Source organism: Netta rufina, assembly GCF_964035555.1.
Source record: "Netta rufina genome assembly, chromosome: 28".
Taxonomy (NCBI): Eukaryota; Metazoa; Chordata; class Aves; order Anseriformes; family Anatidae; genus Netta; species Netta rufina.
This window is the reverse complement of record NC_140152.1, coordinates 5,528,188-5,554,551: the sequence shown is the minus strand read 5'-3', so window position 1 is coordinate 5,554,551 and position 26,364 is coordinate 5,528,188. Positions and strand designations below refer to the sequence as shown.

At 64.0% G+C, this 26,364-nt stretch overlaps 4 protein-coding genes across 4 annotated transcripts; 1 reads left to right on the top strand and 3 right to left on the bottom strand.

The window, feature by feature from the left end:
• Positions 1-2,438: 2,438 nt before the first annotated feature.
• On the bottom strand, positions 2,439-5,375 carry PLPPR3 (phospholipid phosphatase related 3; the record flags this gene model as incomplete). The annotated part of the gene is made up of 7 exons (XM_084302697.1): positions 2,439-3,704; positions 3,779-3,952; positions 4,077-4,134; positions 4,209-4,404; positions 4,671-4,800; positions 4,906-5,091; positions 5,301-5,375. 7 exons carry the CDS (start codon positions 5,373-5,375, stop codon positions 2,439-2,441), a joined length of 2,085 nt encoding a protein of 694 aa, XP_084158823.1.
• A 2,634-nt stretch (positions 5,376-8,009) lies between these two features.
• Positions 8,010-10,224, top strand: LOC311219550 (complement factor D-like). The gene is made up of 5 exons (XM_084302718.1): positions 8,010-8,098; positions 8,471-8,624; positions 8,798-8,942; positions 9,281-9,538; positions 9,785-10,224. Exons 1-5 carry the CDS (start codon positions 8,032-8,034, stop codon positions 9,968-9,970), a joined length of 810 nt encoding a protein of 269 aa, XP_084158844.1. The 5' UTR covers positions 8,010-8,031; the 3' UTR covers positions 9,971-10,224.
• Positions 10,225-11,894: 1,670 nt separating this feature from the next.
• Positions 11,895-20,780, bottom strand: MED16 (mediator complex subunit 16). The gene is made up of 14 exons (XM_084302691.1): positions 20,566-20,780; positions 20,114-20,221; positions 19,820-19,989; positions 18,548-18,979; positions 17,560-17,665; positions 16,769-16,924; positions 16,431-16,642; positions 15,968-16,174; positions 15,352-15,562; positions 15,005-15,138; positions 14,652-14,844; positions 14,179-14,395; positions 13,788-13,871; positions 11,895-12,685 (listed from the first exon to the last, which is right to left on the bottom strand). Exons 1-14 carry the CDS (start codon positions 20,699-20,701, stop codon positions 12,559-12,561), a joined length of 2,493 nt encoding a protein of 830 aa, XP_084158817.1. The 5' UTR covers positions 20,702-20,780; the 3' UTR covers positions 11,895-12,558.
• Positions 20,781-21,744: 964 nt separating this feature from the next.
• On the bottom strand, positions 21,745-26,269 carry R3HDM4 (R3H domain containing 4). Its single transcript, XM_084302721.1, has 8 exons — positions 26,150-26,269; positions 25,242-25,396; positions 25,045-25,163; positions 24,434-24,557; positions 24,059-24,144; positions 22,915-23,000; positions 22,656-22,711; positions 21,745-22,112 (listed from the first exon to the last, which is right to left on the bottom strand). Exons 1-8 carry the CDS (start codon positions 26,161-26,163, stop codon positions 22,009-22,011), a joined length of 744 nt encoding a protein of 247 aa, XP_084158847.1. The 5' UTR covers positions 26,164-26,269; the 3' UTR covers positions 21,745-22,008.
• Positions 26,270-26,364: the final 95 nt, after the last annotated feature.

Here is a 26,364-nt window from a genome sequence, read left to right as displayed (position 1 = left end):
CCCCCTCCCGCAGGCCGGGCACCCGCTGGCGGCAGGGCTGGGGCCGGGGGGTGGCTGCAGGGGGGCTCCCGGTGCCCCCCAGGACCAGGCCCAACAGCGGCCTCCAGCCGGGGGTCCCTACGGGGGGGCTGCGGCACGGAGCGGGCGGTTGCCATGGAAACGGTGGGGTCGGGGAAGGGGCCTGCGGTGCCGTTGGTCACGGCGCTGAGCGGGGGGCGGCCCAGGGCCCCCACCAACAGCTCGGTGCCCCCGCTGCCTTCGTCCCCATCTCCCAGGGGACTGCAGGCTGAGCCCCCCGCTCCCAGCACACCGCCAGCCCCCTACCAAAGCCCGGGACCCCCCCAGCTCCCCGGGGCCCCCCCCCTCCCGCAGCACCCACACCTCGAGCTGCTGCCAGCAATCCCCGCGCTAATCCCCCGGTGGCTTTTCCAGCAGCGCGGCGGGGTTACGCGGGATAATCTACATGTTTGCAAGGCCGAGGCTGTGGGATATCCACTGCTAATCCAATTGGCAGTTCAGGGCCATCTTCACAGCACCCCGCTTCTGGAGCACCGGGGGCTGTTGGCGCTGTCCCCGCTGCACCCCCGGGGGCACCAAGGGGCTTGGCCACGCTTGACGTGATGGGGGCTGCGGGGTGAAGCGGGGTGGCTTCGCTTCGGGCTTTGCCACCTCTTCCTGCCCCAGCACAGCCTCACCGCGCGGCTGTCACCGTCCCTGCGTGCAGAGCTCCTGGGGAAGGCAGCACGCGGGGGCGGCAGCCACATCCAACCCCCCCCCAGGTCTGATTTACGAGCCGTGACAAATGGCAGCAGATGCTGCTCCGCGCTGCGGCCGGGGTCGTGCAGGGTTTCGCTGCCACCATACGGAGATGGGCTGGGGGGGGGGCAGCCTGCGGGGCTGCCTTCGCTGCGGGTGCCTTGAGTTGTCCCCTGACACCCCCAGCAGCCCCCGTGCAGCCGGGGCTCTGCGGTGCCCTCGCGGGAGGCCGGGGATGACACGGGGACAACGCGGGGACAACGTGGGGACGCCGTCCTCATGGAGGCCAGTGCAGCGAGGAGGGTGCCACGCGGGAGCCGAGCTGGGTGCCCGCATCCCCGGCGTTGCCACAGCAACACAGCCAGAATCTGCAGCGCCTGCACTTCCCTCCCGGGGCGGCTCCGGAGCCGCGCTCGATGCGAGCGGGGTCCCCGCGTCCCGTGCGTGGCGGCGATGCCGGGGTCACGAAGCCCCTCGCACCGGGGGCCCCTCGGCCGCGCTGGCTGGTGGTCGGACGGGGTGGTGGCGTGTCGAGCTGTATTAACGTAATTGCTCGTCATCGCCTGGTTTTCATGAGCTGCAGCCTGGAGCTGGTTTCTCCTGGTCCATGATGGGGTGGAGAGGAGCCCAAGCCCCGCTGGAGGCGTGGGGGCGCGGTGGGGGCTGCCTCTCGCAGGGGACAAAGGATGGGGCAGGGGCTGCTCCACAGCCTTGGGCCGGTCCCGCACGGCTCAGCCAGGGCTCCCCCGCTCCACCCAGAGCCCAAATCCTCCACACCCCACCTTGACAGCACCGCTGAGCCCTGGTCATGCCCTGCAGACACCCCCCCCAGCCCTTCTGGAGCTGTGCCCCCCAAGGACACGGCCCAGCCGGGGCACATTCACATTTTTATTCCTTTTCAAACCACAGCAGGTTCAGCCATTGCCTGGCAGATGCATTCACAGCTTGGAGACCCCCCCCCGAGGGCTGCCTCCCCAGCAGCTCCCGGCCCCCCCAGGACCCCATGCACAGGGAATTCCCCCGGGGGGCTCCTGCCAGCCCAGGTGGGTGCCCTGATGCTGGCAGGACCCGGGCTGGCCGGGCAGGCTGAGCCCCGTGCCCCCCCCGGTTGTCGTCCCCCCACCCCCAGCACTTCCCTACCCAATGTACACACTCTACTTTAGCCAGCACAGTATTTACACGCTCCTAACACCCAGAGCTCGGGCCCTGGACAAACACCCCCCTCCCGGCACCGTCCCCCATCTCCCTGCCCCCAGAACGATCCAGCCAACGCGCGGCCCCCGCATGAGCCAGGAGCCCCATGGCACCCCCCCCCCCAAAGCCCTTTAATGCTGTTTGCTCCCCTCCCACCCCACAGACTTACAATGCCAGAGTCAGAATAAATTACCCCCCCACCACCCCAAAATGTCAGCACCTGTGTTAGAGAGAGAAGTGAAGTCCAAAGTGCTTGGAGACGCCCAGCCCCTACGGGTGGGCGGGGGCACGGAGCCCCCTCTGCGCTCCCCGGGGTCCCGCGCACCCCTCGGCTGCCCCGGGGGGGTGAAGGTGTCTGGCCTCACCATTTTGTCACCCCGATGCTAACGACAGCCCCGTCCTGCCACCTCCCCAACGGGAGGGGGCCCAGCAATTACGGACCCCCCCCCGTCACCCCCCAGGCAGGGCAGAGGGCGGGCGGCGGGGGCTCAGTCCTTAAACCTCCGGCTGGCCTGCATTTTCCTGTAGTAGTTGTCGGCCTCGCTGTCCGTGTGCCCGTCCTTCTCGGCCGGCTTCCTCCGCAGCGTGGACTCGCGGCTGGCCGTGCCCAGCAGCCCCTCGGGGGGGCCATCCCCCCGCTCCCCGCCGCCCCCCGCCACCACGTTGATGGTGGCCAGGCTGCCGTAGCGCGGCTCATCCTGCTCGATGTCGCTGACGGAGGAGCCGGGGGACACCCCGGCGCTCTTGGCCGGGCGGAAGCCCCGGAAATCCTTGCCCATCTCGCCCAGCTCGTAGGCGTCCGGCCCCTCGGGCCCCTTCTGGGCCGACTTCCACTCCCAGGGCCCGTTGCCGGCGGAGAGGTGGACGACGGGGTGGTGGGGCGCGTGGGCGTCGATGGTGATGATGCTGGAGCTGTCGCGCTCCGAGGGCGAGCGGTACTGCGAGGAGTCGGAGCTGGTGGAGGACGAGGACGTCTCCGAGTGCTTGGGGGTGACGGACACCATGCTCTGCTGCTTGGACATGGCGATGACCTGCATGAGGCGCGGGGGGTTGGCCACCCGCTGCGCCCCCCCTTTCTCCGCCACCATCACCCACTTGGCCCGCACGGCCGCCCCGCCGCCGGCCGCCCCGCCGGCACCCGCCTGGCTCTCCTCGGGGATGTGCACCAGCTGCGAGGCGCCCGGCCGGGGCTGGATGAGGACGCGGGGCCCCATGGCCGCCCGCTCGGCCGGGCGCGCCTGCACCGTGGGGTAGAGGGACGGGGGCACGTCCTCGTCGGCGTCCCCGGCGCCCCGGCCCAGCGCGCCCGCCTCCTCCGCCAGCGTCATGCTGCGGCCCTCCAGAGACTTCTGCTTCCACTCGGTGATGAGCTGCTTGGAGCGGGAGGCGTCCACGGGGACGTGGATGGTCATGTGGCGCCGCGCGGGGTCGTCCATGGAGGGGGTGTTGACGCGGGGCAGGGTGTTGCTGAAGGTCACCATGTTCTCCTTGCCCATGGGGCTGCGGGGGGCCAGCAGGTCCACGTCCACGCTGGCGCGCTTCAGGCTGCCCAGGGAGTTCTTCTCCCGCGGCACCGGCCGCGCCGCCTCCTCCAGCCGCGTCTGCGGGTTCAGCTCATCGGTGCTCACCGACTTGTTCTGGTGGTACACGGAGTCGTGGCCCCGCTGCGTCAGCGCCCGCAGCGCGTCCTTGGCCGGCGCCGGGGCCGGGGCCCTCTCCGTGGGGGCGCGGAAGTTGCCCACGGCGTGGTACGCCTGCGGCAGGGAGAGCGCGGGGTCAGCGGGGCCGGGGCGCGCGGCACGCAGCCCCCGCGCCCGGCAGCACCCACCAGGTAGGCGGCGATGCCTGAGCCGATCAGGAAGCCCACGTAGACGTCGGCGGGGTGGCTGCGGTACTGCGTGATCTGCGTCAGGCCGCAGATGCCGGCGGCGATGGCGAAGGCGAAGACCAGGATGGGCTTGAGGAGCTTGGTGCTGTCCGAGATGATGGAGTTGAAATACATCTGGGGGGGGAAGAGGCCGTCAGTCGTGACACCAGCACCCGCTGCCTTTCCCCCCAGCCATGCAGGGCTCTGCAGGGCACAAGCAGCCTTGCAGCGCGTGGCACCATGCGGTCCCCAGACTCACCGAGACGTAGACGGCCGCGAACGCCGACAGCGTCGCGTGCTGGGACGGGAACGTCTTCCTGCAGCGGGGACAAAGCGGAGCTGCTGGGTGCGGGGGGGGACACGGGGGGGCTGTCCCCTCCCCAGCACGTACCTGGCGGACAGGATGGCGTGCTTGTCCGTGCCCGAGCAGATGTCCTGGGTGATGTAGGGGTTGGCGTCGCAGGGGGTGCCCAGCAGCGTGTAGTTGGGCTTGCAGACGGTCAGGAAGAAGGGCGCGTGGTAGCCGGTGGCCAGCTGGATCACGTCCGTCACCAGGGCGGTGGCACAGAGCCCGAACACGTGGACGCCTGCGGGAGGCAGAGCGGGGGGGATTGGTGGTGTCACCCCCACCCTGCACAGGATGGGCCCCATGCGCCCCTTCCCAGCCCGCATGGGGCATCCAGGGATCCCCTACCAGCCCCGGGGCACCCCAAAACGACCAGGAAGGGTCCGGTGAGGGGGTCTGGGTAGTGGGTAGAGCTGTGCATTGCTGGGCTTGGCTGCCCCCACATCCCCCCCAGCCCCAGGACACCCCCGAGGAGGGCACGGCTGCCCGGGCTGCGGCACAACGTACCCACAAACCTTACGGTCCTGCGCAGGAAGGAGTTGAAGTTGCAGCCGCCGGCGTTGATGCTGCCCTCGGCCCCGGCGCGTCCCTTCAGCCTGGACTGCAGGCAGTACACGATGCCCTCCCCGACCATGATCTGGGGGGGAACCGGCAGCTCAGCGGGGCCCCAAAACCCGGCCCAGGCAGGATCCAGACCCCCCCTGACCCCCCCTCCTGGCAGCGGGACGGGCCCGGGACGCACCGAGGCGGCAGGGGCGGCGAAGGCCAGGCTGAGCAGCATGAGCAGCGGGATGAGCTCCTCGTTGGTCTCCACGTAGGGCATGGAGAGCGCGCGGTCGTAGCACTGGAAGCCCACCTTGGCCGGCTTGAAGAGGTCGGTCAGCTCCAGGAAGTACAGCGTCACGATGGAGGAGGCCACGATGGGCAGCTGGGGGGGCCGGGGGGGTCGGTGGGGGCTCCTCGCCCACCCCAGCCTCCAGAGCCCCCCGCTGGGTGCCCGGGGTCCCCAGGGGGCACCGGCCGGGTGCAGGGCCGTGCACCGAGCAGCCCCGAGGATGCGCGGCCCCAACCCGGGTGGGACGGGGGTGGGGAGGCCGCAGCCCCCCCACGGCAGCCCCCCGCCCACCCCACACCTACCTCCACGAAGTAGAAGCAGGGGAGGAGCGTCATGCTGTCCTTGGGCGCCTTGGCCTTGTCCTTCGGGGAGATCATGGTGCTGGGGCGGGCGGGGGTCCCTGCCGTGGGGCAGCCGGCGTCACCCCGGCGCTCGGCCCCACGGGGGGGGCCCCCACTGCACGGGGGTCGCGCTGGCCCCCCCCCCCACCTCCTCCCAGCCTCCCGGGGGGGCTGTGACAACAGGTGGGGCGGAGGCTCGGCTGTCGCGACAGACCCCTCTGCCGCGATATGCGCCGCTGCGCTGGGCGTGGGGAGGGGGCGTGCCGCCCGCAGAGCCCGGCCAGGGAGGGGGGGGGACGGGGGCGCCCCCCCCCGGCCCCCCGAAACTTCTGACAAGTCCTGGGTGCAAAAAGGGGGGGGGGGGCACGAGGGGGGTGGAGCAATGGGGGGCTGTAAGGGAGGGGGCAATAATGGGGGGGGGAGATCGAGGAGGGGGATAACGGGGGGGTGATAACGGGGGGCAGTACCGGGGGGGCAGTACCGGGGGGGCAGTACCGGGGGGGGCAGTACCGAGGGGGCAGTACCGGTGGGGGGCAGTACCGGGGGGGGGCAGTACCGGGGCCGAGCGCGCCGCAGCCGCGGGCGGGGGCTCGGGGGGGGCCGTGTCGGGGCGGGGGCCCGTCCCTTTGTGCCTCCGCCGCCGCCCGCGCCCCCCACTCACCTCCGCTGCAGCCGCCCCTGGGGGGGCGAATCCGGGCCGGGGGAGGCCGGGGGGGGCCGGGCGGGGCGGGGGCGTCCGCGGGGCTCCCGCTGCAGCGGGGATGCTCTGCGAGCGCGGCGAGCGGCTGCTTCCTCCCCTCCTCCTCCTCCTCCTCCTCCGCCGCCGCCGCCTCCTCCCCGCCGCCCCCCGCCCCGCCCCGCCGCTCCCGGCCCCTCTCGGGGCTTTGGGCGGCCGCGGGAGCCCGGGGGGGGCCGGGGAAGGGGAGCGGGGGGGGTCGGGTGCGAGACAAAGGGACCGGGGGGGGGGCGCGGCACCGAGCGGGGGCGGCTCCCCCGTGCTGCTGTGCGCCCCCCCCCGCTGCTGTGTCCCCCCGTAGGGCCGCTGTGTGCCCCTCCCAGTGCTGCTCTGCCCCCCCCAGGGCTCTGCTCCTGGCACTGGGGGGCCAGGGCCATGCCAAGCCCCCATCTCCAGCCCCTTTCCCCCCCCCCCCCCCCCCAGCCCCTTGCCCCCTGGTGCAGCCCCCAGCTGCTGGGCCTCGTGTGGCCGCGCCGCCCCCCCTCTCACCCCCGAGCTTGGCTCGGCCGCTGGTCGAAGCCTCAAATCCCCCCAAATTCAGGGCTGGGGAACCAGGGTGCAGCTCCCCTTGCCCCCCCGTGGGCTTCCCAGCCCCTCTGGAGGAGGAACGAGCCCCCCCCGTGCCCCCCACCCGCAGTGGATCCCGGCCCCGTGCCCCTCTCACACCCCGGGGTGCAGCCCTGGAGCCCGCTCAGGCCCCGGGGGCCACCGCAGCGCTGCCCCCGTCCCATTTTCGGCCTTAAGTGGGCAGAAATCTCCCGGCGTATTTAACGTTTAAATCCCGAGCGGCTGAAAGCTGCGGCTAAGCCGCTCTCCCTGCGGCTCCACGGGCCCAAAGCGCAGAAATCCGCCCCCCCCCCCAGAGCAAACCCGGAGCCCCCCCACTGCACCAGGCCCCTGGCACCCTCCTCCTGCGGGGGTCCAAGCCCCATGGCCACGAGCTCCCCAAAACCCAGGGGCTGAAGGCGAGGCTGAAGCTGCCCCACGCAGGGACCCGCTCACCCCGTGTGCCCCCGTCCTGAACCCCATCTGTAGGGCCGGGGGGGTGGCAGCAGCTGTCCCCCCCCCGTGCCGGTGCCTGTCCTGCTGAGCCCCGCATGGCCGCGGTGACCCCGGGAGCGTTTGGGTGGCTTTGGTGCAGCCGCAGCCTGGGACGTTTGCACGGCAGCCCGGAATCAAACCCAGCGATTTTTGAGCTGTAAAAACAGCAGGCACATAAAAAAAAAATAAAAATAAAAATTGTGTGTGAGAAGCAGCTACGTGGGCTGCAGCCGAGGCTTCCTTCCTCGCCGCTGATGGAAATCCCAGATCCCGGCCCCGCCGCGCTGGTGGCGCGCAGCCAGCCCGGGGCAGCCCGCGGGCAGCGCGTTGGGCACGGGCCCCTCTGCAGCCAGCCCCGAGCCCCCCGTCCTGCCCCTGTCCCCATCCTGCACCCCAGGAGCCGAGGTTTTGCCAAGGTCCTGGCGTCACCTGGGCAGGAGCTGGGGGGCTGCAGGTGGTGGGGGCAAGAAAAACAGCCCCGGGTGTGGGGTCGGGTCCTGCCTCTTGCCTGGGGACCCGAAGCCAGCTGCTGGTGACCCCAATCCCACTGTCCTGGGGGTATTTGGGGCCATGGAGCAGGCTGGAGCTCCACTCGGCTGCGTGGCCCCTGAGCACCCCCCGGGACAGCAACCGGTGACCCCCGTGCTGGGGGCCAACGATGCAAAAATCCCCTCCCGCCTGTGCCAGATCCAACAGCTGGGGAAGGCTGCTTCCTCCCAGCTTTGTTTGTGCTGAGAACTCTTGACCTGTTTTATAACCTGAATGTTTAGACACACTCGATATTTTCCTCACGCTGCGGAAACCCCCTCCTTTTTCCCTTCCTTTCCCCCCTCTCCGCGGCCCCAAACTGGACATAAAAGCGAGTCCCAGCCCTGCCGAGCCCCACGGCCGGGTCGGAGGCTCCCCACTGCAGCCATGGGGCCGTGTCCTGCTCCCGTCCTCGTCCTCGCTCTGTTCCTGCAGCTGGGGGCCGTGGTGAATGGTGAGTGCCCCCCCTGCACCCCAATACTGGGATGGGGATGGACTGGGGCATCCCTGGGAGGGGGCCAGGGACAAACTGGGGCATCCCCGGGGCGGTTCTGGGCTCTCCCAATGGTTTTGTGTCAGCAGCCCTGGGTTGGGGGGGCAGGGATGGGGGCACTGTGAGGGCTGGGGATGCCCGCGGGGAAACTGAGGCAGCCGGGAGGTGGGAACGGGGGCACCGAGAGCAGGAAGAACGCCAGAAAAAAACAGCAACTGTCCCAAACCACATGGGGAGCAGGTCCCCAGCACACGGGGGGGGGGGGGGGACACAGCTGGGGGCCCTGCAGTGCTGTGACCCCAACTCATTCTGCTTCTCTCCCGCCCGCCGCAGCGCAGCCCCGGGGACGGATCCTGGGGGGCTACGAGGCCAGGCCCCACCTGCGGCCCTACATGGCCTCGCTGCAGCTGGACGGGCAGCACGTCTGCGGGGGCTTCCTCATCGCGGAGCAGTGGGTGCTGAGCGCCGCGCACTGCACCGAGGGGACGTGAGTGCCGGGGGGGGCAGTGCCAGGGTGCCCACGGTGGTGGCCGGGCAGGGGCTGCGGGACCCCGGGGGGTTCCAGCTCCCTGGGGGGGGGTCTCTCTGTGAGCCCACGGCCCCCCCCGTGCCGTGCCCCGCCGCAGTGGTGCTGAGCCCCCCACCCTGCACCCCCTGCAGGAACGGGAAGCTCTTCCAGGTCCTGCTGGGAGCCCACTCGCTGAGCGAGCCGGAGCCCCACAGGCGCCTGTACCGGGTGCGCGCGCAGATCGCCCACCCCGGCAGCAACATCCACAACAACAGGGACGACCTCCTGCTCCTCCAGGTGCGTCGGGTGCCCCCTCCCCACCGCCCTCAGCACCCCAACCACGCTCACCCCACAGGGTCACTGCTGGTGCCGGGAGGAATCCCTCGAGGCCGGGCTGACCACAGCGCTCGGCCCCCTCTGTCCCCCTCCTGGCCTGTGGGACCATCCCCGCTCCCCCCACCATGGATTTTTGGGCTGGTTCCCAGTGATTCCATCACCCCTGCAGCCGTGGCTCCGACCTCCGGCCGCGTGCTGGGGGCTGCGGGCGGGGAGGAAGCGCCAGGAGCTCGGGGAGGCCGGCACGGTGCCGGGGCCGTGTCCCGCTGAGCCGGGTCCCTTCCTTTGCTTGGTGGCAGCTGGAGGAGAAAGCGGAGCTGAACACGCACGTGAAGGTGCTGCCGTTCCAGCGGGAGGACAGGGACGTTGAGGCCGACACGATGTGCGAGGTCGCGGGCTGGGGCACCATCACCCACAGCGGCCGGCGGCCGGACAAGCTCCAGCAGGTGGAGCGGCCGGTGATCAGCCGTGAGCTCTGCAACCACCGCACCCGCCACGACCAAACCATCACCGAGAAGATGATGTGCACCGACTCCCGCAAGAAGGACACCTGCAAGGTACCGGCCTCCTCAGCCTCCTGTCCCGGACCCAGGGCCGTGGGCTGGGGCTGCCAACACCCGCGGGGGCCAGGGAGCGGGGTGGGAACAGCTCTGTCTGGGGGGGAGGATGTGGGGCAGGACGGGGCCGTGGGGCAGGACGGGGCCATGGGGCAGGATGGAGCTGCAGCCCCAGGGAGGGAGTGAGGTGGGGAGTGGGGGGAGCAGCAGCAGTGCCCCCCCCGGCACTGAGCCCCTGTCCTGCAGGGAGACTCCGGGGGCCCCCTGGTCTGCAACGGCGTGGCCGAAGGGGTGGTGACAGCCGGCTCCCGGGTCTGCGGCAACTACAAGAAGCCCGCCATCTACACCCGCATCGCCCCGTACGCCGCCTGGATCGACGGCGTCATGGCCTCGGCAGCCGGGGACGAGGCCGGGGACGAGGCCGCTCGCTGAGCCGGGCTCACGGAGGGACCCGGCTCCACGCCACGGCTTGCTGCTGCCGGCCCGGCCCACGCTGCTGCGCCGCTGGGCGCTGGGCTCCCCGAGCACCCCCGCACCGCCGGGCCGGGAGGGGGCACAAAATGGGGCAGGGGGTCCCCAGCCTCCTGCTCGTGAGGCTCAGGGGCTGGCCGGGGGCTGAGCGATGCCCGGGGAGGGTGGGGGTCCCCAGGCCGCAGGCTTTGCTGAACGCGCCCGTACCGCCGACCGCGACCCTCTGCAATAAAGCAATCACTGCTCCTGCCGCAGAGCTGCTGGGGCCGAGCGGGGCTGGGGGGGGAACAGTGTGAGAGCACCGTGTGGGGGGCACGGGCAGCTGCACACACAGCTGGGGGGTGGGTGCTGAGCCCCCGGGGCACCCCTACCCTCCCCATCGCTGCTCCGTGCCATCTCCGTCCTCACCTCCTTGGTCACACGTGGGTGAATCCCGTCCCCCCCTGCAGTGTGCTGAGCCCCCCTGTGCCCTCCCGCCACCACTCACCCCCGTTGGGCTCCCCTGGAGGGGCACAAGGACCCCCCCGAGCCCCAGCACCTCTCCCAGCCCCGCTCCCATCACCGCACTCCGTGGTCGAGTGCCCTGAGCCCGGTGCCCTGGGTGGGAGCGTGGGGGCCACATCCTGCGGCACGGCAAGGTCCGGAGCTGGGACCAGCCACGAGTTCCTTGTGTGAGCATCCAGTAAGGCCCAGGAGCTGCTTGCAGTGCTGCTGGCACGCTCAGGACCCCGGTCCTTGGCCCCAGACCCAGCCGCGGGGCCCCAGGGCTGGCACAGAGCCCCGACATACAGTGCTGGGACCAGCAGAGCCCAGCTGGGACCAGCAGCGTCCCTCCAGCAGCGGGATCACGGCGGGGCTGGGAGCAGAGCAGAGCTGCTCGCCCTGCCCTAACGCAGCCGTCGGGGGAAGGAGAGCATCCTGCCCGGCCCGAGGCAGAGGAGCCCACCCATCGCTCCCTCCGCGTGCCACCGCACGTTAAATAACCCCAAACCTGCTCTGAGAAGCAGGAAACGAGCGAGGGCCCAGGCTGATTAGTTTTACTTACAGGGGAAAGGAGCCTTAACAAGGAGTTGGAGCTTCCTAATTAGCCTTTTGATTTTCCTTAATTACCAGAAGAATAGCAAGGCAGAGTGTCTCCACACAGCAACGCATTAAATGGAGCTGAGAGCCAAGCTCTTTGCCATCAGCTCCATTTTTCACTAATAAATGAAAACCCATTCCCAGAGGGATATAAATATATTAAAAAAATGGCTCGTTCTTTCCCTCAAGTGGTCTCCGAGGACAGCCCGAAGTTTTCTGGCTGGGTGGGAATTTGGCCAAGCCACAGATCAGCTCCAAGCCTCCTCGCTGTGCTTTGTCCAAGCACTCAGATTTTTGCCCGGTTCAGTGAAGTTGCTGAGCACCCCCAGCGTGGTTTGATGTCAGCAGGACAGGGCAGGTCCCCTCTGATGTAACATCAGCACTGTGAGTTTGGCATTTCTACCAACTGGCAGCACCCAACAAAAGGGTGGTTGAGCACAATCCACCGAGGCAGAAGTGTGATATGAGTCACGTCTGACCTTGAGCACAGGACGGAGCTGTTCTAGGAAAGCTCTTCCTCAAACATGCTGGAAGCGCCCGGCTTTGCCCAAAGCTGCAGACTTACAACAATCTTAATTACCTAGTGTTTTCTCCCCTTGTGTCCATAATAACCTCACAGAAGGCCGAAAACATTAATTTCCCATCCAATTCTGCAAGTGGTTGCAGCTCCTTGCCTAATAGGGATGCAATGAACGGCTTTCCTTCTCCTCTGTTCATACATAAACAGCCCCGGACGCAGGCCACACGAAAAGTCACATGAAAGTGCTGAAGTTTTGAAAACAAACCAAACAGCCCGTACAAAATTTGGGGAACCTTTATTTACAAAAGAGCTGCTGGCTCTCAGTGAGAGCCAACAGGACGGGTTTGCTCCAGGCAGCGATGCTCACGTCCCTTCCTCCAGAGGGGGAAGAAACGGCTCCTTTAATTACAACAGGATGCACAGTGGCGCTTCCCTTCAAGGAGCAAGTTCACTCAAAGGATGGAGAAGTGCAAGGAAACAGGAATGGAGGAGCCCGTGCCCCATTCCCCAAGGTGCCAGGTGTTTGTTTCCCTTTCACTGGGGATTGTTTACCCCCAGCTACCACCCACCACCACTGTGCGAGGGCTGAACCCAGAGCTCAGCCATTCCTTGTGCTAGCGCAGAGCCCCAGGAAAGCAGCAGGTTTCTCTCCTCCAGCTGACGCTGCCTTTGGGATTCCCTTCTAGCCAGTCTGTAAAAAAACTCCTTTTCTTCCTCCCCTCTATTTTTTAAGGACAAAAAGAGGTGAAGCACAAAAATCAATGCAAGAAAAACCTAGCAGCACTGCCGGACAGCCCCTTGGCACTGCCTGGCAGGCAGCACCAGGACAGAGCTTTCTGAGAGCTCAGAAGAGCTGCTGCTCCTTGGTCCCAAACACTGTCAGGGGAGGAAGCTCTGCGCTTGTCCACACGGCACCCCTTGTTCTCTCCGTGCCCCACAGAACACGCTCTCAGGAATAGCTGAGAGGCATCCTTCTCCACAGCCCCCCACACAAGCAGTTCTTGATCCAGCGCTGCTCCCACTGCTTCACCGCCGTGACTTTGTTGGGCGATTTCAGCATGGTAACACAGCCACACCTGGAAGGAAGCAGAGAGGGGCGACTCAGCACAGCAGCCACAGGGCCCAGGAAACAAGCCAGCAGTGCTGGAGCTTCTGTGCAGATCACAGGGGGATCAAGGAATCTGAGGAGGAAACGAGTTTTTGTCATTTGCAGGTGATGTTTGTGAGCACCGAAAACCAGCTGAAACCATGTGAGCAATTATCTTAAATGAAGAGAGGTTATCTGGGAACAGAAGGCTGTCTTCAAGACAACAGCCCCCAGCTGCTATTTATACATAAAACAGCAGACATTCATCTTATAAAAATGATCTGCTACAGAGACTTTCTATTAAAACCAATAATTAGAGCTAATTCAATCACATGATCAGATGGATGTTTGCTCCCTGCACCATTATTTCAAAATCCAGGCTCTTTTGTGAGAGTGGATGAAGGGGACAGCACAAAAGGACTTTAAATACAAACCTAGCTTGAAAAACTTTCCTCAAATGGTACCATGGATACTGTGAGTATTCCCTCTCACCACCTCCTCTCCAAGAACAGAGGTGGTATCAGACCTGCAGGCTGAGCTTGGGATCTCTCATCACTAATATAGATTCAGATCTCTGTTTACTCACGTAATCTGACTGCTCTCCTATTTTTCTTCCAGTGAAAGCAGTATTGTATTTATTCCATGCTGCCATATCCAGCCCTCAGATGAAAAGCAGTTCAATCATGGGCAGTGAAGAATGTAGTTAGTTCTCAAAGAGCTGGGGTTACTTTGCAGGGCAAAGCAATAAGATTTTTAATTTAACAGCCACGCTGCAATGATAGCAGCAGCTATCTTGAGCCAGTCCCACTGCTCTTCAATAAGCATTTTAAGGATCTTGGCCTTCCAGATTAGGGATATCTTAAACGTAACCACAAGTGCTTTCTTTCAACGCAAGCTGTAGTGCTGTAAATGAAAAGCCTTATTTTAGATGCAGCATTTCCTCCTGCAGGCGTAATTCACATGAAATGTTACTGGGATACCAGTTGGGATGGTAAACAGAGACTACAGGAGCTTTTGAATGACAAAAAGAACAGCTTGAGTTTCTGCCAAGACCTCCTCTGCATCTAAGGGATTATGTTTGCATCGCTTACCTGGTACATGACTTGCATTCTTCTGTGGGGTATGCTCCTAAATGGAGCCTTCTCAGATGATCAATTTTGGGCTGTCCAGGTGCCCTAGATAGGAAAAAGAATGGCAACTTTTCTAGAATATTGTCTCAAAAAGCTGTTTCCAAGACAGCGAGCTGCATATCGAAGTGCCACTGGATTCAAGGGCACGCTTGCACAGATCTAATCGTGAACTAGCATTTCACCCCCTCCTTTTGCCACCTCTTTTCATACTTTAAATTACTAGTCAGCTGCAAGTTGAGAAAGGAATTCAAGCACAGAGGACGTACTCTCTTGGCTCACGTCATAACAGATGCCCCAGATCCACTGACCTCTCAGAGATGGAAAGAGAGAGATTTGTTTCAGATCTCTGTACCTTACAAAGGCATCAAACTGGGAAGAGACAGTGTGACCAACGAGCCCAGGAGCTTTTCCAAACTGCAGCCGGACAAGCTGTTTGTTCTGCAGCTTGCTGATAATGCCATCGTTGATAGGCAACCAGTCAATGTTGGGAATGAGCAACTGGCTGGGCAGGAGGCAGCATTCATCTATCAGGGTATCATCTGGCTCTGTTATGTGATTTTCCTCACGACCTGCATGGAAAATAAGGCAGAGAGTGAAAGAGAACCAGCGTGATCTTTAAATTTCTCATTTACAGATCGAGAGAACTGCGTGCAGCTTCCTCCACCATCCGCCAACACAGCGCAGAAAACAATAAACTTGGCAGCTGTACTCGCCCTTTCTAAACACTACAGACCCACTCAGAAGTCACTCCCCACAATTAATTCTATCACGCACAATCCACATTAAGGAAGAGTCTTTTGTTCGGGGAAACCGGCAAACACTTACAGCACAGCCAGAGTTTCGTTAGAAGCCTGAAGAGGAGGGACATGCTGTCCTGGGTGTCGGAGGTTGCTGTGTAGACAGGGAGGCAGCTTGGCTTTAACAGCCCCCAGATACGGATCACCACCATCAGCTCCCTGAACATGCCCAAGGACGCTCCGTCGCGCAGAAAGCTGTGGCCCGGCCGCACGGGAGAGCCCTGCGGAGGGGAAAAACAGCTGAGACTGGGACTCGGGCACAGACTGACAGAAACACTGTTCCCTTCCCTTTTTTCAACAGCAGACACCCGCGGAACTCGTGGCCAGAGGACGCTGCGGAGGTTCCTAAGACCGCCTGTTCTCAGGCCCGCAGGCTCTCACCTGGTTAGGCAGGCTGGCCAGCAGGTAGAGCACGAAGTCTCCCACCCACTGAATGAGCTGCTGCAGGGACTGCAACGTGGTCATCTCCAGGACAAACTCCTCTGTCTTCAGGTTGATCATCACCTTGTCAATGTCTGAAACAGACGCAGGACATCTGGCTCAGGAAGAAGATGGATCCAAGCTTCTTCTCCTGTCCGTGTGGTGTGGGAAGAGGTCCCATCCTCCCCTTCCTCAGACACGGGAAGCCACCGTGAGCCTGTGACACTTTACAGCGAATCTGAAAGGGGAACGATCCCAAGCAGAACACTCAGAAGGCAACGCCTGACGTTATGAGCATCACCACCTACCTATATCTGTGATCTTGGAGCAGATCTCTGTGAGTCGGTCCCCAGGACTCTTGTCTGGGGTGTTGAGGAAGTGCGGGCGCAGCAGCGACTTCAGGGTGCAGCTGATGGCAATCAGGAACAGCTTGGCATGGTAGTCACACACACGGGCTATCGTGCTGGAGGAGAGCTTGCAAAGAGACGCCTTCATGGCAACAATGCGCGTGGAGAGGACCTGAGTGACAGGGAGACACCAGGAAAAAGTCAAAGTGAAGGCAGAATTAGGATAAGCTCATTATTCCCTTCTCTATTTCTGCTCCATGAATGACAGGAGTAGTGAACATTGTTCTGTGCACATACAAACAGTGCTACTGTTCCAGACCCGCTGACAGAAGCTGTCAAAAAGTGGCTCCACCAGCTCACCAGAGCTTTCCAACAGGTTGAGACCCATTCATTGCAGTGACAACGAACGCTGCACAAACAGGTCCTTCACAACCCAAGTGCTGCTCAGGCAGAACATCCAAAGACAGCGCAGCCAGGCTGTTACAGCCCTCTGAGCTCCAGCAGTTACTGCTCCTGCCTCCCAGACCCCTCCCTGTGCCCACCCTTTGTGCGACAGGGAGCTCCAAGCCCTGCTGACCTGCTGCAGGGCCGCGCTCTGCCGCATGTACTCTTCGTGCAGCTTCTCCACCAGGTTCTGGACCATATTGGGCTGGACGTGGAGCAGGATGTCCCACCAGTCGTAGCCAGTCACCATGCAGTACTCCAACAGGAACAGCAAGTGACGCAGGGACGTGTTCATGTCCAGCACGTGGCCCATGGAAGGGGAGATACGAAGCATGCTCAGCTGAACGGAGGAGGCAAATGAAAGCCTGCGTCAGGAACTGGGTTGAAAACATTCCACAAAACCCACCGGGTGACAGCGGGTGACCTGCAGCTCACTCCTGACCCAAAGACACCGCAATGGGATTCGCCCCGCCCTGTTTAACATGGCTCACACAGCTGGAGGTAACATTCCCAGAGTCTTTCTCAATGATCCATCACCAATCAGAGAGATAAAGAAGAACAAAAGCGCACACCCCACAGCTAAAAAAATCCAGTACCTTCCCGTGGCTATCAATGCCAGCCAAGGCCAGAGATGTCCAGGAGAGCTGCATGGCTTTGAAGTGCACTAAGGGACCAGCAGTTCGCTGCCTTTTGATAGACTGCTCATCCACGGGGCGCTGGGAGGAAGAGCCATAGAAGACAGCCATCATCTGCAGGGAGAGGCGATGAACGATGTGGACGCTGCCGTCGTGAAAAGCCAAAGCCAGACCTGCGGAGAGAAGACAGCCACAGGTGAGGAAGAAACTTCCCCCTGTGTAACCTCGCCCACAGAAGGAGCCACCGAAAGCTCCTGTGGCAACACCACAGCACCCAAAGAGCAACACAGACTCCTTACCCAGTCCAGGGAAGAATTTGGTGTCATTCGCTACCTTCAGGTCCGTGTTGGTTAGGGAGATGGGCAACTTCGGCAGCGCCACAGCCGAAACCCGATCCAAGTCGTTGGTGGCAGACAGAATTCGCCACTTCAGTATCATGGGCTGCTTGTCTCCGACTGTGGGAAACAAAGGAGACCTCTCACTACCACCTCTGACTTCGGGGGCAGAAAAAGCCACCTGCCCCAGCTCTCTGCCCGCACCGGGCTGTCCAGCCATTCTACCACCCCAGCGTATTCCCCATTTTTGGGCTGAGCTCAGTAACTGCACAAGTTACGACTTGTTTTGCTCCACCTGTCCTGGTGGAAGGCTCTGCTGGCAGCAAGTAATAAATCTGTATGTACAACGATCCTTTGCATTGCACTGGAGCAAAACGTGTATGTTTGATTTTGTTATACTTGAAATCAGGTGGAAGGGAGATGCAGACCGGGCAGCTCGACTGAGCCACTTGCTTGCTGCACGTTTTTTTCCTTGAGAAGACTCAGCTTGCTCTGTTCTCAGCAGGAAGAGTGGTTGCGCAGCAAAACAGATAATGTTTTACTGAGTGAAAGTAGCAATTGAACCACTTCCTGGAAACCAGCAATTTGTTGCCTAAGATGCAAACGGATGGAACAGAACATGACCAAGAATACCCAAAAAATAAATACGGGACTCTGGATGATCCCATCCACGTGGTAATGGGCCTGGGAACCCGCCTTGCTCTTTCTCTCACACCAGGCTCCTACTTTTAAGAGTACCAGGTGCTGACACTCACCCACGGGAGAGATTTGCTGGAAGATGTTATTGACAGGCAAGCCCTCTTTCCGGAGAGACCAGCACTCCACGATGCTGCTGTTCTGGTTGGAGGCACAAAGCAACACCTGCGGAACAGAAACCCGTGCTTCTGTACACTTGGAGCTTACTGTGGGGAACAGCACTACCCAGGGGCATTTTCTGCCCTCCTCCTGCCCCATTTTGAGGCTCTTTCTCCTAATGAGCTCGTCCCCCACCAGTGAAAAGCCGAGCACTGTATCAGCAACGTGTAATGGTGAAGTCCCTAGCTCCGGCTGGAATGAAAGAGGCAGAGCTCTGCAGGGAGCTACCACAGCCCCGGCCTCTCCAAACCACAAACGGCCCCATCTCCAATCTGTGACCTGCTGATGCCATCCCAGTGCATCGGACTAAAGGGAAAGGGCAGGAGCTGAACTGACTTTGAAGCTGGAGCAGACGCAGCGTTCTCCAGCACAGCACTCGATCCTCTCCATGGGGAAGAGGAGAGGAGCTCAGGCTCCCCGGGTCACTTAACTTTCCACAATCTCATTATCGATACCCTGGCAAATAGAGTTAAGCTACTAAATTAAGTCATGTGGATCCAGAGCTCCGAGTTCTGGAGGGGGACTGCTTTGAAGCCGAGACCTGCAGATGAAAGACTTCATGCCCCAGAACCTCCCGAACAGCTCAGAACTCCCGCACCAAGCAGCAGTGGGGGCATAAAGCAAACAAAGCAGCAAATAATCAGGCTAATGAAGGATGGGGCTTTGCAGAGAGCTTTTCCAGGAACTGGAGGGCTCAGCCATTACACCCCGCACCTTTTAAGTGCAGGCTGCTCAGCTGAGGCTCCAGAAACAGCAACGAGAAACACAAAGGGCATGGCAGGACACGATCGCTGCTCTAGAGCCACGTGGGGAAGGCCAGGCTGGGACAAGCAGCTCTCTCCTTTGTTATCCGAGGAGCTCCCGCTTGTTTCAACAGCAACAGCTCACCTGCTCCGACATGTCCCGAGCCAGGAATTTCAGGTGTGTGATCGCTGGGTACTTGTCCTTGCGGGCAGGGTCCGTGGTGCAGCGCATGAAGAGGGACGGCAGGATCTCGGTGTCGATCTTGCACTTCTCGTTCACCACGCTGACGCAGACTTTGTAGAACTGCACGGGGGAGGTGCTGCTGCCGTCCGACGTGGCCACCACGATGTTCCCCCCGCCGGTGAAGGCGACGTCCGCCAGGGCGACGCGGCAGCGCAGCCGGCACAGGCTCTCCGTGGACGTCAGCACCTGCCCGTTGGGCTTGAGCAGGGAGACGGTGACCAGCCCGCTGATGGTGACGGCGATCCAGCCCTCCATCGGCTTCCCTCCGAACAGCGTCAGCGACGGCGAGAACTTCACCCGGGAAAACTTCTCGCCGAAGTTGGATGCCCCGGACTGTGAAGGGAGAGCAGGGACACGGGGACATTTGTGTCTGCAGAGCATCTCCAGCTCCCTGAGCCCCTGACCAGAGGCAGGTCACTGAGCTCACGCACCCGACGCTGCTACGAGACCCGGGGGAAGGGCCTTGCCCTGGCCCTGAGCGGGTTCAGCTTTACAGGCAGCAGCAGGAAGACACCGAGCCCTCAGCAGAGCTCCTGGAGCAGCTCAGATGCAGAGCTGCTACCACACCCGGAGGAGCAGTGCCCCCTCTCCCTTTCCACAGCCTGCCACCAACCCCCTGCACGACCCCGGCCCCTTTCTGTGCCTCGGTTCTCCTGTGCTAAAGGGGAGAGGCATTTCTCTCATTGCTGCAAGAGTTAACGTTTAAAACATGAAGAGGTAACTCATACTTGGCAGGCTTTCTGTCTCCTGAGCCATGTTCCTAAACCAGCCCCGTACCTATGTACACTTTGGCTCCTGTTACTGAATCCCTGAATCAAACCCCATGACCTCGAACACGTCTGTTCTGAAGCCCTGCTGGTAGGCAACGAAATGCTTTTGTCTGCATTTCACAGCCTGAGAAATTGGGGCAGAGTGAGAAAGGCAGGCTAACAGCACCAAGAGCACCGAGGCATCCCATGCTGCAACTCAGCAGGACCTGGGACACTGATCTTTGCTTCTGCCTCGACAGGCTCCCCAACCTGACCCGCCCAAGGCCACGGAAGAAGCCCACGGCAGCGCAGAAACACGCAGAGCAAAACCCTGCCACAGCCATGACTCTGCTAATGACTGCTAATTACACGAGTCCTAATGACCGCAGCCAGCCCTGCTGAGCGGCGCGGGGCCGGGACACACCTTTTCCACGTGCAGAGCCAGCTTCACGCCGTTGTGCAGCCAGGACAGGGCCACGACGGGGTCTCCCTCCACCATGCTGCCCACGGTGTTCTCCCAGCTGTTGGCCAGGTGGTCGGTCATGCTCCAGCACTTGATGTGGCCGTCGGCGTCTGCGGAGAGCAGCCTGGAGCCTGCGCACAAGAAACGAATCGTGAAACAAAGCCGTGGTGCGGGCAGGCAGAGCCCCTCAGCGCGTGGCTGCGAGGCGACGACGGGCTCCCCGCAGCGAGGGACGGGGACGGGGCCCGGGCTCACCCGACTGGTCCCACTCCAGGCAGGTGATGACTTCGGTGTGCCCGGAGTTGACGGAGTAGACGTCCCAGGGGTGCTCGGTGTCGATGATGTGCACCATGTGGGTGAGGTCTGCGCGGGGGGAGGAACGGGACGGCAGCCCCCGTCACCAGGTACCCCGCGGGCACCCCGACCCCACGCAGCCTCCGTGGAGGTGGGAACCGCGACAGGGGCTAAGCACGACATGGGTTAATCACGACATATCGCGTTGCCCACGACATGTTCTAACTCTGATGTGTTATTTTACCCACGACATGTCACATTAGCCACGCCATATCGCGATGCCCACATGCTTTAACTATGCCGTGTTTATTTTACCCACGCCATGTCGCGATGCCCTCGCCATGCAGCTTTACCCGTGAGGTGTTTTCCCCTCACCAGGCGTTAACCGCGCGCTGTTCCCCCCCCCCCCGCACCCTTCTCCTCCTCGTTGCGGAGGTCGGTGGTGAAGGCGATGAGATTGCGGCAGGACCAGGCGCACACCAGCGGGATGGACGGGCAGTGGTTGCTCTTGGGCCGCCGCTCCCACTCGCACACGTAGGCCAGGTCCATGGCAGGGCCTGCCGGGGCCTACCGGGGGGTTTGCGGCCTACCGGGGGGACCGGGGCCTACCGCGGGGCTCCGCGCCGCCGTCCCGAGGCCCCCGCCTGCCCGCCGTGCGCCTGACGCCGCCGCTCAGGCAGCGCCGCGGACAGCCCGGGCCGGAGGTCCTCGCTGGGAGGGAGGCAGCGGGAGCGTCATTTGCATAAAGATTTACCCAGAAGGCATCGGGGGCGGCGGGAGGGGTGCAAACGGTGGAATTTGGGGAGATTGGGGTGAAAACAGAGGAAATCGGAGCGTGTTGTTGGGGAGGGAAGCTGCGGAGCAGGAATGGGACTAGTAACGAATAAAAAACTCGGCCACCCTATCCTTAACATTTTTCCGTGATGACACTTTAAATAGCGCCGCGGGGGCAGCAGGTTCCGTGCTCGCTTCGGCAGCACATATACTAAAATTGGAACGATACAGAGAAGATTAGCATGGCCCCTGCGCAAGGATGACACGCAAATTCGTGAAGCGTTCCATATTTTGGGGCCGCGGGGGGCTCCGGCCTGGCTGCTGCCACTGCTTTTGCTGTTCCCCTGCACTCGTTGTCCCCTATTGTCCCCTGGGCCCATTGTTTGCACAGCTCATTGTCCCCTGGGCTCGCTGCTGCCATGGGTTCCTTGTCCCCTGGGCTCACTGTCCCTGGGTTCATTATTGCCACAGGCTCCTTGTCCCCAGCTCATTATTGCCATGGGCTCATTGTCCCCCTGGCCCATTGTCCCCTGGGCCCATTGTTGCCATGGGCTCCTCGTCCCCTGGGCTTGTTGTCCCCCTGGCCTCTTGTCCCGTGGGCTCACTGTCCCTGGGTCCATTATTGCCACAGGCTCCTTGTCCCCTGGGCCCAGTGTTGCCATGGGCTCCTTGTCCCCTGGGCTCCTCGTCCCCTGAGCCCACCGTTCCCATTGTGCCCCCCCCCAGACCAACCCGCACCCAAGGCCCGGTGACGCCTCAGTTGCCCCGCGCAGCCCCACCGGGGGTCCCGTCCCCCACCCAAGCTCCGCAGACAGCCGTACAGACATAAAACCACACTGTATTACGATTAAAAACAGCCCCGCTGCCCCGCGCAGGCCGTGGTGCCAGCTGCAGCGCTGCCGGGCTCCACGCAGGGTGGCCGGGCCCCAACGGCACCAATGGCACCGGCGGCATCAGCGGGGCCGGCCCGGCCACCCCAGTAATAAATACAGGCACGGACACGGCCCGGGAGCGAGGAGCGGGGCCGGGGGCAGGCGAGCGGAGGTTTCGGTGCCGGGCGGGGGGCGGGCCGGCCCCCGCCATCAGCTTATCTGGCCCAGGTAGTCTGAGAGCAGGAGCTGTGGGGGCAGGAAGACGCGGTGCTTGTTGCTCACTTTCATCTGGCGCTTGCCTTCGATGTCCGAACCTGGGGGCGAGCAGAGCGCTCAGCGTCACCCCGCGCCCCCCAGCCTGTCCCCATCCCCTCCTCGCCACCCACTGGTGCCCGCAGCCCCCCCGCCATCCCCAGCCCCCTCCCGGTGTCCCTGTGGCACCCTGGGCTCCGCTTCGCATCGTTAGAGCTCTCGCTGCTCCTCAGCGCTAACGAAGCGCTCGGCGGCGAAGGCTCCTCCGCAGAGACAGAGCCCAGAGCCTCCCCCCGGGGTGTGCGCAGGGCTGAGCCCAGAGCAGCCCCCTGCCTCCAGCCATCCCCACCCAGACCGAGGGGAAGGGGCACGCGAGGTGTCCCGGGGCAGAGCTCCGGGTGCTGTCCCAGCAGGCTCCATGCAGCCAACATCGCCCGTGCAGCAGCCACCCATGGGCGGACACAGCCCGGCTCCCGCGGTTATCTGCGAGCCGCAGCGGGAGGTGGGACGGGGGAGGAAGGGAGGAAGAGGACGAGCTGGAGAGGGGAGATAGCGACGGAGGGGAAAAACAAAAACAAAAATAAAAACAAACGCGAGGCTCTTACTGGCAGACACGAGGTCCATGTACTGGCAGAGCGCGTGGAGCAGGAGTCGCTCGAAGCTGGGGGAGATGGGGACGGGGTTAGAGCTGACGTGGTGCACACCGGCGCTGTCCTGCCCCAGGCTTGCCCAGGGAGCCCAGCAGGGGAAGGGGCACAAAGAGCCACAGGTCCCAGCGTGGGGCTGCCCCAGGTCTGGGCTCATAGCCCCGTCAGGTGCCCCCAGCCACATCCCGGGGGCAGCAATGCCTGCAGCGTGCGATACCTGTTGTCCATCAGCGCCGTGTAGACGGAGTGCGGGGTGACCGAGAAGAAGGCCAGCAGCTCCTCCTCCAGGCCCTCCAGCGTCCCCTGCGAGGAAGGCAAAGGCACCGCTGAGAGGGCGAACCCGAGGAGCCAGGCGAGGGGGCACGGCGTGGCACACCCCAGCCACTCATCCCCACACGGCTCCGTGCCCCGCAGACAACAGGGCTGTGATTTTGAGGAGCTGCAGCCCAGCCAGGGGCCCGGCAGAGCCACGAGCACGTTGAGATCCCAACCATCCCCTGCCACGTCCACGCAGCCGGAGGCAGGAGGCAGCGAGCCACAAAGCAGGGAGGAATCCGGCCCTGCCAGCTCCACGCTTCCTATGCCAAGTGCTGGCACCGTCCCTTGTGCGTGGAGCAGCGAGGGCCAGGACAGCCTCGTGCCTCGCATCTCCTTCCCTGCTGGCACTCAGGGATCAGCTCCACGCAGCTCTCCGGAGCACCGTGACCCCAGAGACAAGCAGCAGGAACGAGTCTCATTTGAGGGCAAGTTGAGCAGGAGCCAACAGGCAGGAGGAGCTGAGGCCGCTTTTAGAGACAGAGCTCTAATTAGAGCAAGAAAAACAAACAGAGCAGGGAAACAGCACCGCCGAGCAGGGAGCAGGGAGCCAGGCGCCCCAGGGCCCGGCTGAGCGTGGCAGCTCGCTCCCGAGCCAGCCGGCGCGAGGCCACGGGGCCGTGCTGCAGGTTTGCCTGCCCGGAGCACTCTGTGGTTTGACCCCTTTCAAAAGGCATTGCAGTTTTTCCAAGCATCTTCACGTGGATGGGGCTGAAAACCCCCCCAAGGCTCCTTTGCTGTCCTTGGGGACAAGCACACCTGGTTTCCTCTAGCCCTCACTGAACAGAGACCAAAAAACCAGCAGGTAAAAATGCCCTGCAGCTCCCAGAAAACCTCAGCCGAGCCGGGGAAAGCCCCCTCCCTGCACGGGGAGCTGAACACGACGCCAGCTTCCAGCCAGCCCTTGCTGCAGGGGTCCCACGAGAGCAGGAGCTCATTGCCCGGACCTCATCTGGATTGCCAGCCTCAGCGCCGGTCCGTGGGCTCGGGGACAGCACCAGGACGCGTCCCCGGGCCCTGCCCCAGCCCCCCGGCCCCCGGCTCACCATGGGGATCCTGCCCCGCTTCAGGGTGGAGCGCAGGCGGCGGCTGATGCGCTGGAAGCACTCCTTGGGCGTGTAGGCAGGGTGCTCTGCGGCCACGGAGGGAAGACAGAAGGGGCTCGGATGGGGTCCGTGGCCCCGCGGAGGTGCCCGACACCCCCCAGGACCCAGCTGGCCACCGCAGCCACCTCCAGCCCCCCATGAGCTACCCCTGGTCCACCACAGGGTCTGCAGGGCCGGACCCCTCCCGGCAGCACCCGAGGGGTGAGCGCAGCCCCATGACCGCTGCAGGGAGCAGGACGTGGCCCTCGGGGAAGAGCTCCCTTCCCAAAGCGCATGCAAGGGAGGGAAGGGAGAGGCTTTCCCCCCCCCCAGCACCTTTCCACTTCTCTTTGTTCTTCGCAGGCAGCTTCCTCTCCTGCTTCTGCCGGGCCTCCTCCTCCAGGTAGAGCAGGACTCGCTCTTGCTCCTCTCCCGACCGGTTCATGAAGTCGTTCCAGATCTGGCAACACAAGGGCCCGGCCCCACCGCAGGCGTCGCGGGGAGCACCAGCTGCCTCGTGCCCACCCGGCACCCCCAGGAGCCAACCCCACTGCCCACCACGACCGCTCGGGGAGGAGCTGCAGGGGCAGCGCTCAGAGCCAACACCAAGCTGCGTTTCTACAGCGAGCCCAAGCGCTGCCGACACCGTCCATCCGCGCAGTCCAGCCTCACGCCCAGCTCTACATCAGAGCAGCTGCTTCTGGCTCGGCCATGAGCAGCACAGCACCCGGAGCACCCTGCAGCCTGCACCCCGAGCACCCAGCGGGGACAGGAGCCAAGTTTCAGGGGCTCGGTCACGGAGCAGCACCACGACACCGGCCGGGCTGTGTGAAGCAACCGCACGAAGCGCCGCGGCTGCCCCAGGATCAACCTCTGTGGGTGCAGCCTGCCCGGGGCTGCTCCCAGCACAGCTCCGGGCACCGTGGGGACAGGCAGCTGCCTCCTACCTCCACGTAGGTCTCGTTGTTGCAGGCCTCGGCGAAGATGCTGGGGGTGGCGGCGTGGGCGAGCTCTGCCTCCTCGCTGCCGCACTCGTCTCGCTCCAGCAGCGTCATCAGGTACCGGGCTGGAGGAAGGCAAAAGCGGCGTCCCCGCCGAGCCTGCAGCCCCCGGCCCCCCCCTCCCACCGCCCCCAGCCCCTTACTGTTCTCCAGCCGCTGCAGGCTCTTGCGGCCCTTGGCCTTGGGGATGAGGTCGGAGTTGCGGACGGCCTTGTTGATGTAGTACTGCTTGCGCTTGGAGGGAGAGAAGCGCTTGGAGGGGGAGCTCTCCAGCGGGGGCAGGCAGTCCTCGATCCTCCTGCGGGGGATGCGGTGGAAGGGACTGAGCGCCCCGAGACCCCCGAGACCCCGAGACCCCCGGGGCACGAGGACGGGCGGGTGGCGGGGCCGGGCAGCATCCCGCAGGGTTCCAGGGTTAAAAGGCCACGGGCACTGCCGGGCCCCGAGCACCGCGGGTCCGGCTCCGTCCTCGCCCCCCGGCAGCACAAACCAAGCCCCCAGCACCGGGAGCGTTCCTGCGCCGAACCAGCCCCCCCCGCGGGGCTCCCCCCGGGCCGCAGGGTGGTGTCGGGGTTTCGGTGGCGGCGATCCCGGGCCGGGAGGTGCCTGAAGGTCACGGCCCGGCCGGTCTCGGGCTGAGGTTCACCGCGGGGCTCGGTGAGGGGCTCCCGCCGGGGCTCTCGGCCCAGCCGCCGGTGCCATCGGGGTCACCGCGCTCAGCCCGGTGCAGAAGCGTCGCCGCCCGGTGCCGTTCGCCGGGGTCCCCCCGGTCCCGGTGCGTTTTGGCCAAAGTGGGGGGAGGAGACCGGGAAGTGGGGGGCAGGCACCGGGACCCCCCCCAGCACCGGGACAGGGACAGGGACCGGGTCCCCAGCCGGGCACCGGGACCCCGGCACCGGCACGGGGACAGGCACCGGGACCCCCCCCCCACCGGTACCGGCACCGGGACCCTCCCGGGGGTGCTGGGACCGAGCCAGGGAGCGCGACCCCCCCGGCACCGGGACCCCCCCCCCGGTACCGGGACCCCCGGCCCCCCCCCGCCCCTACTCACGGCAGCAGCACCATGGCGCGCCCGGCCTTAAAGGGGCCGCGGCACCGGCACCGGCACCGGCACCCCGAGTGCCCGCAGGAAGTGGCGTCACGGGGGCGGGGCCGCGCGACGGAGCCCCGGGGGGTGCTCGGCGGGGTGTGCGTGTGGAGGAGGGGGGCTTGCAAAAAAAATAATTAAAAAAAAAATAAAAAATAGTTAAAAAAAAAACCGCGGGG

What these genes read in the sequence shown, in the direction of transcription:
- LOC311219550 (XM_084302718.1), top strand. Translation starts at nt 8,032, where the DNA reads ATGGGGCCGTGTCCTGCTCCCGTCCTCGTCCTCGCTCTGTTCCTGCAG. An exon ending in GCGCACTGCACCGAGGGGAC is followed by an intron (nt 8,625 to 8,797) that starts GTGAGTGCCGGG and finishes CACCCCCTGCAG; the next exon opens with GAACGGGAAGCTCTTCCAGG. An exon ending in GCAAGAAGGACACCTGCAAG is followed by an intron (nt 9,539 to 9,784) that starts GTACCGGCCTCC and finishes CCTGTCCTGCAG; the next exon opens with GGAGACTCCGGGGGCCCCCT.
- MED16 (XM_084302691.1), bottom strand. Translation starts at nt 20,701, where the DNA reads ATGGACCTGGCCTACGTGTGCGAGTGGGAGCGGCGGCCCAAGAGCAAC. An exon ending in CCTGGAGTGGGACCAGTCGG is followed by an intron (nt 19,990 to 20,113) that starts GTGAGCCCGGGC and finishes TCTTGTGCGCAG; the next exon opens with GCTCCAGGCTGCTCTCCGCA. An exon ending in CTCGGGACATGTCGGAGCAG is followed by an intron (nt 17,666 to 18,547) that starts GTGAGCTGTTGC and finishes TCTGTTCCGCAG; the next exon opens with GTGTTGCTTTGTGCCTCCAA.
- R3HDM4 (XM_084302721.1), bottom strand. An exon ending in CCTGCAGCGGCTGGAGAACA is followed by an intron (nt 25,164 to 25,241) that starts GTAAGGGGCTGG and finishes GCCTTCCTCCAG; the next exon opens with CCCGGTACCTGATGACGCTG. An exon ending in ACGGCGCTGATGGACAACAG is followed by an intron (nt 22,712 to 22,914) that starts GTATCGCACGCT and finishes CATCTCCCCCAG; the next exon opens with CTTCGAGCGACTCCTGCTCC.